Raw genomic sequence first — 15181 nt, forward strand, 5'->3', positions numbered from 1 at the left:
CAAAACAGCTGTGCTGTCCGGCTGACATAAATCATGAAAAAGAAAGGACTCACTTGAAACACAGTTTCTCCACCAGGTTCACTATGATTTGGACTAGGGATACTTTTTTTCTACAAAATTTCCAAATACGCGGTCAATAGCGTTGACAGACGAGCTAACAAGCAAGAAAGGTGACATACATACAAGTTGCTCAGGCAAACAAGTATTGGTTACCATTCCATATGGAGATGGTAGCAACTACCATAGTTTCTGCTGCGTTGCTGCTGCTGCTGCCGCTGGTGGCCGCGGCATCGCCGGTGGGAAGTCACTGCACCACCAGGTGCGGCAACATCAGCATCCCGTACCCGTTCGGTGTGGAGCCCGGCTGCTACCGCCCCGGCTTCGACGTCACCTGCAGCAAGGACGTCCCTCCCAGGCTGCTCCTCCGCAACGCCGCGGAGGTGTTTGACATCAATCTGCCCAACGGCACGGTGGACGTCTACGTCGATCGCGTCGACCAGTCCCTCCCCATTCCCTACTACGGCATCATCAACTGGGACGTCGTCGGCGTCTTCATAGACTCGGGGCCCTTCACCCTGGCGCCGGGAAGGAACAAGCTCCTCGTGGCCGGCTGCGACGTCCAGGTCCTCCTCATGGGGTCCGACGAGGCCGACATCATCAGCACCTGTGCAGCCTTCTGCTCCCGCGCGCGTCTCGGGGAACACGTATCAGGTGGCGTCCCCCGACTGCTCCGGCATCGGCTGCTGCCAGGCGCCCATCCCGGCGGGCCTCAACGTCTACCTGCTCCAGTTCCGCCGGATGAACGGATCATGGAGCAGCGACCAGGCTACGGTTTACGTGGTGGATGCAGAGCGCCTGAGCTCTTTTCCGATGGACATGGTGTCGCCGGCCGCGCTCCCAGTGGTGCTAGAGTGGGTCATCAGCAAATCAACGTGCCAGAGTAACTCCACGACGTCGCCCGAGTGCCGCAGCATTAACAGCTTCTGCCAGAACAGCACGGCTTTCCGCGGCACCGGTGGGCATCGGTGCCACTGCGTGCAAGGCTATGACGGCAACCCTTACGTTCTCGATGGATGCAAAGGTAAAAATTAATTAAACAATCAGTCAAATTAAGATTCGGAAATACTAGTTTCGTACCCTTTTCTTCCACTAGCTAGACATAATAGTGTTTTCCCCTCCTATTCATTCTGTTTTTTTTTTAGATATAGACGAGTGCAAATATCCAGAGGTTTATCCATGTTTTGGCGACTGCAACAACACAGTAGGCGGGTACCTATGCAAGTGCCCTCCTGGCTTTGTGGGTAACGCGTCTATACCAACAGGATGCAAAGGTATCGATCGAGAATTTTATAAGATGCAAATCAAAGTTAGTGTAGCTGCCACTTACTATCTGTTTGCAACTACTGGAAACTGGAATTCCCTGGATGGTTAAAATACCGGCAGGAAAATATTAAAAATGACAGGGAAAATGCATAACCGACAAGGAAATAAAATTTGCATGTCAGTGTTTTATTTCCTGTCGGCTCCCTAGTTTCCTGTCGGTGCTGTGTATACTCTTCTCCCACATTCACATAGGTTGATCGTGTATACTCACAATTGCTTGGGCAGCAGATACATGTTGATGGAGTAGTACTCACAGCTTTTCCACACTATGTGCTCAGCCTTCAAACAGTAGTATATAATGAAGATATGTATGCTCCAAAATACAACAAATCTTGTTATTGTAGAGTCAACCTCAAGCACACTTGCGAAGTTACAGTACTACACTTTGTAATAATCTTACTAGAGTAAACAAACATTGAACTGCTTGTACACATCACCTACAAAAATATGGATGCAACAAGATAAGATAGTACATCTGCATGTTCAGATTCAGATCTACGAAATTTTCCAACAAATCTATGGAAGTGCTAATATAATGTTATATTAAACTTTCATATGAAAAAGTTTATAATCAACATAATAAGCTATTGATCACCTCAAATCTCACTAGAGACCGAAGAGTTTACTATAAGTACATACTCTCAAATGAACACCAAATGAAGCAAGCTGTTGTCTTCTCTGATTTTTCTTTTGATTTTTTTATTAAAGTTGTAAGAATGTCTTTGGTTCTCTAACCAAAATTTGGAATTTTCTTAGAACTTTTGGGTATTATTCAATTTTGAAAACTATAAAGTAACTATGAAAACTAGAGTGCATACTATACAAACATTTGAATGTTACCTTCCAAATTCAGATGTCGTATTCTAAAGTATAAATATAGTGGCATGTACATGTTTCTACAATCTAGTGATCATTTTTTGCAATACATGTAGTTAAAAGGTGAAATTCCAATAGATAGGTAGAAATACAATTAGATACTTAAAAAGTATATTATTACATAAAAATTATAATTCAGTTTACTTTTATGAATAGGCATACTAAACCAAAGCTATGTTAAGCAATCATGCAAAAAATGTAAAAGTATGTTTCACCATAAAAAAAGGGGTAATACCATGTGCTGCAATTTCCTTTGTGTTTTGTCAATTTAAATGTGTGTTTTAGCTGATGCACAGGGAAATGAGTATCTTCCCTGTGTGTTTTTGGAATTTCCCTATGCGTTTTAGAGAACCCAAGCAGAAATGAGTAGTTTCCCTGTCGGTTGGTTATTTCCCAGGGCCCCGTTTGGATCCTTGGAATTGAATTCCATTATAATAATCATAATTTAGACACAAATTAATTAAGATAATATAGTTGTATGTGGAATATATTTGTATATTATTGTTGGCCATATCGGAGAGATACTTATGTGCTGCACTTCTGCTATAGGGAAGCGAGTTGGAGAGCGTGCTATAAGTTGCACATTAGAAACATAACATGAGGATTTATAGAATCAATTTACATCTCCCACCCCCATGAATTTAAGATAGGCTTATATCTAAACTTTGGAAAGTTGTGGAATGCCAAATTCCAAGATAATAGATACCAATTCCTTTAAAGTGAAGGGGTCCAAACAGGCCCTGAGGGTATTTTGAAATCCGACCAAGAAATGCACATTTTCATTTTCCGAAATTGCTGTACACACAGGGGAAATTCCGTTTTTCGAGTGGTTTGGCAGTCCCACTGCTAGTTTATTTGCTTCAATTCCTAATTTCTAGAACATGGATGCATATCCTTGGATGGTTTACGTTCCTGTTGTTTTCTGTTCGTATAGACGTTGATGAGTGCCTGCACCCAGATGCATACGCATGCTATGGAATCTGCGAAAATTTGCCCGGATCATTTCACTGCCAATGTCCTCAGGGAACATATGGAGATCCCAAAACGAAAGGAGGGTGCATTACTATAAAGAATTTCTTTCCAGGTGATGACAGCTGACAATATACAATATTTACCATCTATTACGTGTTATCTACTCCCTCCGTTCCAAAATGTAGCTCATTTTGGTTTTTCTAGATACATAGCAAAAAAAGCCAAAAAGACCTACATTTTGGAACAGAGGGTGTACTAATCAAGGACAGTTGTTGTACATATATAAGACATCTTTCATAATCATTAACCAATTTGTCCACTCCCAGTTTTACTGTCAGCTACTGCACTAATGGATTTTTTATTTTCTCTTCATACTTAAATATTTGCAGGTTGGAAAGTAGCTTTAATAGCTAGCAGTGGATTTATTCTCCTGATTGTAGCACTTGCTGCTCCTTTTGTAACACGCAAAATACAGCTACAAAGGGTGAAAAGGTTGAAAGAAAAATTCTTCAAGCAAAATCATGGGTTGCTATTGCAACAGTTGATTTTCCAAAATACAGATATCGGTGAAAGGATGATCATTACCTTAAGAGAAATAGAGAAGGCCACTGACAATTTTGATAAAAGTCGCGAGGTCGGTGGTGGAGGACATGGTGTTGTGTATAAAGGAATATTACACCTGCATGTTGTTGCCATCAAGAAATCCAAGATTGTGGTACAGAGAGAAATAGACGATTTCATAAACGAAGTTGCAATTCTGTCTCAAGTCAATCATAGAAATGTGGTGAAGCTCCTTGGATGTTGCCTTGAAACAGAAGTTCCATTGCTTGTCTATGAGTTCATATCGAACGGAACACTTTATCATCATCTTCATGTTGAAGGACCTATATCTCTATCATGGGATGATCGATTAAGGATTGTGCTTGAAGTTGCAAGAGCTTTGTCTTATCTACATTCTGCAACTTCTATGCCAATATATCATCGTGACATCAAGTCTTCCAATGTACTCCTCGATGATGGTCTAACAGCAAAGGTATCGGACTTTGGAGCTTCAAGGTACATCCCCATAGATCAGACAGGAATGACAACAGCAGTTCAAGGAACATTTGGTTATCTAGATCCTATGTACTACTATACGTGTCGCCTAACAGACAAGAGCGATGTTTTTAGTTTCGGAGTTCTTGTTATGGAATTGCTTACTAGAAAGAAACCATTCGTTTATAGGTCCGATGATGGTGATGGCCTAGTTTCACATTTTGCCTCACTATTAGCAGAAGGTAAAATAGGTGACATAATAGATCCACAAGTCTTGGAAGAGGGTAATGGTGATTTCCAAGAAGTATCCGCACTAGCAGTGATGTGCACTAAATTGAAGGGAGAAGACAGGCCTACTATGAGGGAAGTGGAGTTGATCCTTGAAACTTTGCGCGTTAAAACAGAGGCTCCAAGTTGTAGAGCACCATGTAATTGGGATCATATCCCAGTTCAAGGTGTTATTCAGGAAGTAAGCAGGCAGTACACCATGGAAGAAGAAATGATGTTGTCATCAAGTTATCCTCGGTGATTTCCACTTTCTACTCTAAACAATAATGCTTCATACAATCAGTTACAACATGCTTATGAAAGTCACAGAAAGTTCCTGTGTTTTGATAGATGCAGCTGACTTAGTCGCCTAATTATTCTTTGTATTTTCACTTGGGAAAAAGTGTCCGTGCACACAATGTTTTTGTTTTGATATCTATTGATTCGAAGTCTAATGTTCCTATCTCTTCTGTTCTGTAGTAATAATGAACACAAAATGGTTGTAGAGCTAGGAATTAAATAAATATCACAGCGCCATGTCTAGCAGGTACAGGAGTATGGAGGCCTACGCCTGAAGTTTTCTCACTTCAGTCATATGGTACAGGCTATGGAAGTCTAGAGTTTTCTCAGAGCAAATCAATACAACAGTCCACTCTCCCAGTTGGAGATTTTTACGTTACAGGTATCAGAGCAATTCGATAAACAGTCCACTCTCCTACTTTTTGGACATTTATACGGTAACAGGCATCAGCGCAAATAGAATGCTGAATACTGTAAACACTACCCAGCAACTTCTTGGACAGTTTGAATCTAAATTATTGGGGAAGAACATGTGCACTGCAAACGTATGGAAGGTATGCGAAAAATGACTTCCGGATAAAAGCGCCTAGAGCTTCCATGCCTATGATGTTGTTTTGTATGTTAGGCATATTCCTAATACCATTCGAAAGTCTAACAATTTTGGAAATATGGGAAGCACCTAGAAATTACTTACTGATGATAAAAAAAAGCTCACTGCTTTTCCAAGCAACCTGCAATCCCGCTGTAAACAAGCATTCATGCCATCTTCTTCCATGTTTGCGGCTACTACTGTGGGTACTGCAACAGGGTTGAAGGATAGGCATGGTCCATGGTTCTTTCCTGTATAAAAAACAAAAGGACAAGAAGATTATATCTTAATAAGGGTTGTTGCCATTTGCCAATCCTGTAACAATAATCTCCGAATCCTTCAGACATGATTATTATCCTTGGAAAACATGCATATGTACCTAGTCTCATTTGACATTCAGACATTATTAGACACAAAATCACCATCAAGAAAATATCCAGCCCCAGTAGATCATTTTTATGTGGTGCATTAGAAAGAAGATCTTCATCTGAATCAATGTCAATGCATGAAACCATTGGTATTTCCTAGTTGGTACCCAGATGAGTAGGGGCTAGATTATTGTCAATGTACGGATTTGATATTGAGATCTGGATGCGAAATGTTGGATAACATTTGCAAACGTTGCCTGATTCATTGGTGTAGGCATGAGAGGTTGGCACTCCTTATTGCTCTCTAATTAGAAATAAGATAATAGATATGAAAGAGCACATAGGAAAATGCATTTTGCTCTTGAGATCCAGATGAGATCACACTGAAACTAACTTCAGTAGCCCCGTTCCATTTTCTCTCCTCTTCTGAAGCTAATGTATCATGTAAACTCGTGGATTTGCTCATGACCACATTGCGCAGTGAAGATTGGCAACCATCTGCGAGATGATCACGTCAGGGCATAGTTTAGGAATTGGATATCGAGCACAAACAGCCGACATCAAGAACCACCTGACAGATCCACCAAATCAATCAGCCCAAAGCCCAAAACTACATCAAATACAGACCTTCTAGCGATTTGTAGGGATGGGGAGGGGCGTTTCTCACCTTGCCGCGGAAGACGGCGTAGTGGTAGGCGTCCATTGCGAACGCGGTCGCAGAGCATCTCCTTCTGGTGGTAGAGGAAGGCGTAGTCGACCTCCTTGTCCATGGTCGGCGCGCGTTCGGGAGGAACGCCATGGCCCATGGGGAGAGCTGTAGGGGGAGAGGATGGGCATACAAAAAATCTATTTCAAACCCTGAACTGGTAGAAGGTTCGGCCAAATGAACCCTGAATTTGAAATCCCTGTCGTTCATACCCCTGAACATATAAATCCCGATCTAAATTGAACCCTGGACCGGTTTTACATAGCAAAAAATTTCCAAGATAAAATATGCTGTGTTGCCCCACATGTCATACCCGTCTTCTACCTATTAGCAACAGATTCATTTTTTCCCGATCTGCCCGTCAACTTGCTCGTATTGAACCGATGGGTGGCCGTCCCACGTCTCTGCACCTCTCGCACAGACGCGATGTCGCGCGCCACCCCTGCCGTGAGTTGGATTATTTTTTTCCCGAAGCACCAAACATGCTCAGGGTTCGATTTAGACCGGGATAAAAAAATTCAGGGTACAAAGGCAGGGATTCCGAGTTTAGGGTTCATTTCGCCGAACCTCTACTAGTTTAGGGTTTAAAATAGACTTTTTCCTTTTTTTCACTCCGTGAAAGGAGTGTGTGGGTCGCGGAATTTTCATCCGCGGCAGAGTATGGCCAGTCAATACAAATCGCTAAGCGCACCCATGGCATCCGTGAAAGGAGTGTGTGGGTCGCGGAATTTTCATGCGTGGATGTACCCTTTTAAGACTTGCATCAAAAGTTGATGTAATTAAAAAAAACATTGAGAATGATGAACATAAGGTATGGAAAACATTGAACAAGATCCTCATTCCCGAAGTTGCAACGCCAGAAGAAAACTAATTTGGGCTCAAGGTGTTCTTTTCCTTGTCAAAATGAACTAACTATTTTTTTTCCGTTTCAAGGTTGGCGCTGAGACTGTATGGAAGTCCTTGAGTTATTCACGAAAATTGATCGTCAAAAACTCTTCCCAACCTTAAGTGCATACGCCAGACAGACCGTCGGAAGAGCCACCTGCTGAGCATCAATTGGTATGGAGCACAGAGATCCTTGAAGATTGTGGATGGGGCATATTCAAATCTGAGTTGTCGATGGATGATCGATGGCTGATTGGCTCCATTGACAATCTTTGGTTTTTTCATATTCTTTACCAGTGAAGACCATCCTTCTCTTATTTTGTGCAGCTAGGCACATCCATTCCTTGTTCCATTCTTGAGAGCCATGTAATGATGTACGATGATCTTTAATGCTAATATAATCCATGTGTTAAAAAAGAGATGGGGTAGGCAACTAGCTCCTAAGTTTGTAAAGTGGGGACTTAAATTTTCGAAAGCTATTGTAGCGGGTCACGGCTGAACTTGCAGAACAACAATCATAAACTTAGTAAAAGTCGCCCTTCCAAACTTATTTTAATTTTTTTTAGCAAGGTGGTGATTAAGCTAATAAAGATTGTCCTTTTATTGAAAAAATTAGGTAAGCCAAAGATAATGCAACTATGGTATAATCAACATACTCCACTCTCCAAGTACCTGGCCCTATTTTTACTAGTACATACATACTCGTGCCAAAACTTGCATGGACTATAAGACAATCAATTTATCTATATATTGTTATTTTCTTACCTATGGCAAAATCCAGCCATAAGCTAAGCATGTCCTAAACAGGAATAGAACAACCATCACCTATAATTTTTGAAAATTATATATGAAAAAAAATTCAGTATATGCCTCATACATAGAGTTTAATTCAACACACATGCTATAGTCATTATAAAAGTAATTCTTAATAGATATGAAGTGATGAAGCATAGCGGGGTTATATTAATGCCATATGGGGATTTGTTACATACCTTGATTATTTTTTGCACGAACTTTTAGCACTTGGTATTTGTGGTTTTATTAATTGAAATATATTAGTATTGCTTTCAGTTTAAGAATTCATAACTTTATCTACTAACCCCATGTGAGAATGTTACGAGGATGATATGGATGAACAAGAAATGTTGCACCCACAAGTTTCATGTTGATGAACAAACTTCCCACATGTTAGAATACATATACAACTAGAGATGAACTAGGATTCTACACATCATCTTGTACTCCAAGCTATAGGCTTCGTGGCCTTTAAGTGTTATACTTCTGATATAATGCCCATGTTTGCATAATGTAGTGATACCAAACTATAGATAAATCCCTATAAAATAACAACCATAGGGATTTATCTACTTTTACACCATGTTTGTGTGTAGTGAAATGATATCGAACTATAGATACAGAGTCAAATCGGTGAAATATCACCGGATCGATGTCTAGCACTGCCCCATAAAATAAACCACCAAACCTATACATTTCTGGAAAATCGACACGAAAAGATTACATGCATGAAAAATAGGGACATGATATTTCCATTTCTTGAAAAGCGTTCAGTACATGCCCCAAAAATCAAGCGCAACACTCCCAAAAGTTCTCTAAAAAAATACTCCCAAAAGTTCAAAAAATTATACCTCAAAAGATTGAGCACATACCTAAAAGGGAAACATAGCCCACTTTTTAAAATCCAATTTCCATTTTCAGGTTTATTCAGAAAATGAAAAGGAAAGTAGCATCAAGTAGTATACCAAAATTTGTCCACTCCACTGCAGCAACTCCTCCACCTTTCCTCCTCTTTCTCCCGTGCTCCCACCACCTACTCAAGCTCCGATCTTTCCCTCCTCCACCGCGCCCTCGCCGCCGGTGCCCTCTCGCGCGTGCCGCCGCGGTCCCGGGCATTGGGATTCGAGTAAAGGCACGAGCTTTCCAGTGGCTGGTCGCTCAGGCGCCGTCTAGATCCGCCGGCCCCATGGCGGGGGCGGAGGCGGCGGACGGCGGCGGCGGCAGCTGGGAGGAGATGATGCGGCGGATCCTCCCGCCGGGCACCGCCATCCCGGAGGCGCCGCCCAACCTGGACTACTCCATCGCCCTCGAGTACGACGGCCCGCCGGTGCCCTACGAGCTCCCCCGGGCGGACCCCGTGGATATCCCCGCGATCCCGACGGCGGAGCCGGCGTCCGGGCCCCAGAGCCTCGGGGGTGGCGCAGGAGGGCTGCCCGTGGCGCCGGTGGTGGTCGACCCGATCCGCCTCCCGGTGTCCCGGATAGCCCGGTGCGCGGAGCCAGAGGCTGCTGCTGCCGCCGGCGGCGGCGGCAGCTCGGAGTCGGTGAACTCAGTGTTGCAGAACGGGGAGTTCGACGACGATGAGGAGGAGGAGGATTCCCGCTCCCAGTCGCACGGCTCGGCGCAGAGCTCGCCGGGGCCAAGGAGCGGCCGCGAGGTGCACGGCGCGCGGAGGGGTGGCCCCGTGGTGACCTTTGGGTTCACGCCGGACAGCAAGTACAACGGCGAGAGCGACGGGATGTCGTCGGAGCAGTACGACGTGGCGGCGGTAACCAAGAAGGAGAAGAGGCGAAGGAGGCGGCGGATGGCTTGCAACAGGTGTGGGAAGAGGAAATGGGAGAGCAAGGAGGCTTGTATCGTCTGTGACGCGAGATACTGTGGCTACTGTGTGCTGAGGATGATGGGGTCTATGCCAGAAGGCCGCAAGTGCGTCACCTGCATCGGACAGCCGATCGACGAGTCTAAGCGGTCGAAGCTGGGGAAGAGCTCGAGGACACTCGCGCGCTTGCTCAGCCCGTTGGAAGTTAGACAAATATTGAAAGCTGAGAAGGAGTGCCAAGCTAATCAGCTTCGGCCGGAGCAACTTATTGTGAACGGTTGCCCGTTGAGGTCGGAGGAGCTGACAGACTTGCTTAGTTGTTCGCGCTCTCCTCAGAAACTCAAGCCTGGAAAATATTGGTACGACAAGGAGTCGGGATTATGGGGGAAGGTAAAATTGTTTAAATATTCAGCTTATGTATAAGTTGAACTGAATTCGTGCTAATAAGTTGTCTCCTTGTAGGAAGGACAAAAACCTGACAGGATTGTTAGCTCTAACCTCAATTTCACGGGCAAGCTTCACGCCAATGCTAGTAACGGCAACACCCAGGTTTATATCAATGGAAGACAAATAACAAAGAGCGAGCTGAAAATTCTCAAGGTTAAAATCTTTCCATTTCTACTGCTCTAGTCTAGTTAGATCTTACTCTTGCTATATTCCAAGTAGCATTGTTTATTCTCCTAGGGCTGCTTGTCGATAGCGCACTGTCAGAAACTTCTATACTATAAGGATCTTAGAACTCACTGCCCAGCTATAAGGATATTAGACCCCACTGCCCTCCTAAGGGATAATTTAGTGTCTCGACTCTACAGCTACTTTTATTTCGAGGCTAATATTAAGGTAGTAATGTATACAACTAAGGAAGTCGCAAGGTCAGTGAAGGAAAGTGACAACGAGTAGTAAAAATTAAATTTTGTTTTATGCATCAACCATCAATGTGATTTGTTACCCTGCGATGACCTATTTTTTCACTTCTGCAAAATTATTGTTCTGATTAAGCATATTCATTTGAATCTCGATATATTGGTTGACTTGAAATATGATTGTGCTTACAGGTATTGAAATTATGTATTCTGTTGTTTTAATTGTGACCACCCTTCAAAGTAAAAAATCCAGGCAATCATTACTAAGTTATATAAAAGTCCGACAAGTAAATTGAAGAACCAGTGTGTTTCGTTAAATTGTCACGTGGCACGATAACTGGCATATCCATTTTAAGACTTCCAAGTTCACGACAAATTAGGACTTTCCAGTAAATGCAATGTTTTTGTCGTTTCGGAGATGCTCTATTAAATATGAATTCATGAATGGAAGTTCCCTGCTTTAGTAGGATTGGTAACCGGCACCAGCACTAGCTGCTATTTTTTAGCTCAGCGATCTTGGATACAAGGCCACGATTTAAAGATGCCTTTTACTTGCAGAGGCAAGAGATATGCGCTAGAACTATTTTAAAACATCATTTCCATCTTGGCTGTAGGTTGCAAATGTTCAGTGTCCACGTGATACCCACTTTTGGGTTTATGACGATGGTCGTTACGAGGAAGAAGGACAGAACAACATCAAAGGGAAAATATGGGAGTCAGTATGTAACAATTTCCTTTTTCTTTCTTTATGACTTGTTTAAACTAGACATGCTTATTCTAACCATCTTTTTTTTTCTCTATGACCAGGCTTTGACACGTTTTGCATGTGCATTATTTTCACTTCCAGTCCCTCCTCCTGGGGACTCTAATGGAACCAAGGATGATATTCCCTATGTACCAAGAGCCGTTCCTGATTATTTGGATCAGAAAAGAATACAAAAACTGCTGCTTCTTGGACCACCTAGTGCTGGTACAAGCACTATATTTAAGCAGGTTTGATTCGATTTCACATCACCTATGCCTAGAGTCCTATTGATTCTTTGGACATACATAGCTGTTACTCGCAGTCTGGTCCTGTAACTACATGATGTGGAAGCCCTTTGGAAGCCAATAGTGATTACTTTTAGCACAAATGACCCATTATTACTTGACATTCAGTTGCTCTTCCTTTATCTATATAAAGACCCATGTCTGTGTAAGATCCTTTGCATAGACCTTGGATGGCGGGCTATGATATTTGTATATTCCAATCACCAGTATTATATTCTTAGGCATAAAACTTAATTTTGTTTAGGAGGCTCTACCATGCAGTGTTGTGCATGCTTACTAACCCATGCTTGTTCTTGTATGTGTCATGCTTACATGTGTTGCTCTTCTATGTATCAGGCCAAGTACCTCTATGGAACAAGGTTCACCGAAGAAGAACTAGATGGTATCAAATTGATGATCCAAAGCAATATGTTCAAGTATCTTGGGATTTTGCTAGAAGGTCGTGAGCGTTTTGAGGAAGAGGCCTTGTCTAGATTGAATGACACAACTTCAGAGGATGAATCAGGACAAAAAGGTAACCTAGTCGAATCATTTACTCTTTGTTTTTTTTAATCACATACGCTCTATTACTGAACTGTTCTTTTATGCAGATGAAACAGGAAATAAAGCTAATGGTTCAGATTCGTGTATATACTCAATAAATGCAAGGCTGAAGAAATTCTCCGATTGGCTATTGGATATCATAGCAATGGGCGATCTGGATGCTTTCTTCCCTGCCGCAACACGTGAATATGCTCCATTTGTCGATGAGATGTGGAAGGATCCTGCCATACAAGCAACATATAAAAGAAAGGATGAGTTACATTTTCTCCCTGATGTTGCCGAATACTTCCTGAGCAGGGTAAGAAAACAGAGCTTCAAAATTACTATTGCAACACTTAGTAAGATAGCACTCAGAGCACTTGACTATATTTCACTCAAGCTAATCTTGTATATTCACAGTGTTAGTGTGTTAAAATATTCAGCATATAGTGTCTATTATCATGTTGAATCCATCTTCTAAGGATTGCTGATCTCCGTTCCAGATTGCTTTTTATTGTATTTATCTTGGACGGTTACATATAAGATTTTGGTTCTTTTTATGTTTGAGTTTCAGGCATGTTCAGTATTTTGTTTTCAACTGATTTATCCTATGCATGGCATACTCTTGCAGGCTATTGAGGTATCGAGCAATGAGTATGAACCTTCAGAGAAGGATGTCATATTTGCCGAAGGAGTAACACAAGGGAATGGGTTGGCTTTCATCGAGTTCACCCTTGATGATCGTAGCCCCATGTCTGAACCTTACATTGACAACCCAGAGGCGCATTCTCAGCCTCTTACCAAGTATAATCTCTTAGCCTCCTCCACAGTGTGCGCAAATAACATCTTGATTGGGCACACTTCATCTTATGTACGTTTTGCTCCTCAGATACCAGCTGATCAGAGTAAGCGCCAAGGGCTTGAATGATGGTTGCAAGTGGGTGGAGATGTTTGAGGATGTCCGCATGGTGATATTCTGTGTAGCGCTCAGTGACTATGACCAAGTGGGACCCCCTGTGAATGGCAATGGCCGGCCTCTCCTGAACAAGATGATGCAAAGCAAAGAGTTGTTTGAGGCCACCATCCGGTACGCTAAAACTTTTCCCATGACTACTACTACTCTTGTTTCTGGTATCATGCATGGTCTTCTTAAATTGATGATTGTTTTTTTAGTGAGTCGGCAAAACCGTGAATCATCATTTTTCTCTCGTGTTGGACACATAGGCAACCATGCTTCTGCGACACACCTTTCGTGCTGGTGCTCAACAAGTACGACCTGTTCGAGGAGAAGATCAGCCGTGCCCCGCTCTCAGCCTGTGAGTGGTTCAGTGACTTCTGCCCGGTCCGGACGCAGAACAACAACCAGTCGCTGGCCCAGCAGGCATTCTACTACGTCGCAATGAAGTTCAAGGAGGTATACAACACCCACACGAACCGGAAGCTGTTTGTGTGGCAGGCGCGTGGCCGCGACCGGCAGACTGTCGACGAGGCGTTCAAGTACATCAGGGAGGTGCTCAAGTGGGAGGAGGAGAAGGACGAGAGCTACTACCAGGAGGAGTCGTTCTACAGCACCACCGAGATGAGCTCCTCCCCTTTCATCAGAGCGGAATGAGAACTGCCGCGCCGAAGGCCCGGCTCTGACTGATGATTGGCCTGTTTTTCGACGCTCTCGTGCCGTACAGATGTCATTGATTGATTTATGGCTGTAAAAAAAATAATCTGCAGGTTTCTTTGATGGAATGTTTTTCATTTTGTGTCTTGGCTGTCGAGAGAGATGAAGCATGACATGCTGGTCCTGATGTTGACTGGTGTGTGGTAACAGTTTTTCTGCACTGCACTGATCCATGGACACCAATTGATTAATACTCCACCCTGTCCAAACAGTATAGTGCATATTAGTTTTGTTCTATGCTCCATTAGAAGATGAAGTTGATTCAGCTCGGGTAAGAAGACACATCAAGATTTGCAGGAACTGCAAGGAAGAACTGGGATATCTGTTTCTAATTGGAACACCATGGAGAAAGCTATGGATAAGGCCAAGGCCAAGAACCTGGAAGTACCTAATAGTGAGTCATCTAAATCTGCCGTTCCTACATCTTTAAATACTGCTCAAAATACCATGATTTAACTGCAAGAGTTGGTGTTCATTTAGGAACAAAATGAAGTATAAGTTAGAGGATTTCTTGAATGTTATTCCAGAACTAGAGCAATCTATGCGCAATATATTTTGAGCTAGTCAGGATTCAGGAAAAGCATGCGAGGAAAAGCCTGTAGAGGTTCTGAACTTGGGAGTTGTGATCCTTCAGCTATCCAAAATCTGCATTCTGATGAAGAGGAATGTGCAGAGGAAGGTAAAGAAGTAGTAGATAGCTGTATTCGTGCTTTATCTGGTTTCAGTAGACGTGCATTAATTTGGAATGTGTAGTGGCGGTGATGGTACATAGAGACGAGATGGGATGGTTGGTGACTGGCCCCTGGTGATGGGACGTTGACAGATCCACGTTTCGTTTCGATCGGAAAAAAATCCATCTGCTTGATGCGCACGGCATGAATGTGGTTATATATAACTACCGTACCAAGCTACCTGCAGATAGAACAAACAATCACGCCCTAGCTAGCTGGGCCGCGCGCGCGTCGTACCAAGCTTAGCCACCTCGATCGCCGGCCGGCCGGCGATGGGGAACAGGGCGAGCCATGTGCTGTCCTACTACCACACCCAGCGGGAGGTGGTGAAGATGCAGATGGACGCCG

At 43.2% G+C, this 15181-nt stretch overlaps 1 protein-coding gene and 1 pseudogene across 1 annotated transcript; both read left to right on the plus strand.

Annotated features, from left to right (window-relative positions):
* The first annotated feature begins 188 nt into the window (after window positions 1-188).
* Window positions 189-4989, plus strand: LOC124691535 (annotated as a pseudogene).
* Window positions 4990-9347: 4358 nt separating this feature from the next.
* LOC124691537 (extra-large guanine nucleotide-binding protein 3-like) lies at window positions 9348-14293 on the plus strand. The gene is made up of 9 exons (XM_047224822.1): window positions 9348-10385; window positions 10458-10595; window positions 11473-11577; window positions 11666-11851; window positions 12245-12422; window positions 12499-12749; window positions 13062-13234; window positions 13320-13517; window positions 13655-14293. Exons 1-9 carry the CDS (start codon window positions 9363-9365, stop codon window positions 14040-14042), a joined length of 2640 nt encoding a protein of 879 aa, XP_047080778.1. The 5' UTR covers window positions 9348-9362; the 3' UTR covers window positions 14043-14293.
* Window positions 14294-15181: the final 888 nt, after the last annotated feature.

This window comes from Lolium rigidum, chromosome 2, assembly GCF_022539505.1.
Source record: "Lolium rigidum isolate FL_2022 chromosome 2, APGP_CSIRO_Lrig_0.1, whole genome shotgun sequence".
Classification (NCBI taxonomy): domain Eukaryota; kingdom Viridiplantae; phylum Streptophyta; class Magnoliopsida; order Poales; family Poaceae; genus Lolium; species Lolium rigidum.

Bases quoted from the DNA above. Each gene is read 5' to 3' on its own strand.
- LOC124691537 (XM_047224822.1), top strand. From the start codon at position 9,363: ATGGCGGGGGCGGAGGCGGCGGACGGCGGCGGCGGCAGCTGGGAGGAG. The intron at 12,750-13,061 runs GTAAGAAAACAG...ATACTCTTGCAG, and splicing joins CCGAATACTTCCTGAGCAGG to GCTATTGAGGTATCGAGCAA. The intron at 13,518-13,654 runs GTACGCTAAAAC...TTGGACACATAG, and splicing joins TTGTTTGAGGCCACCATCCG to GCAACCATGCTTCTGCGACA.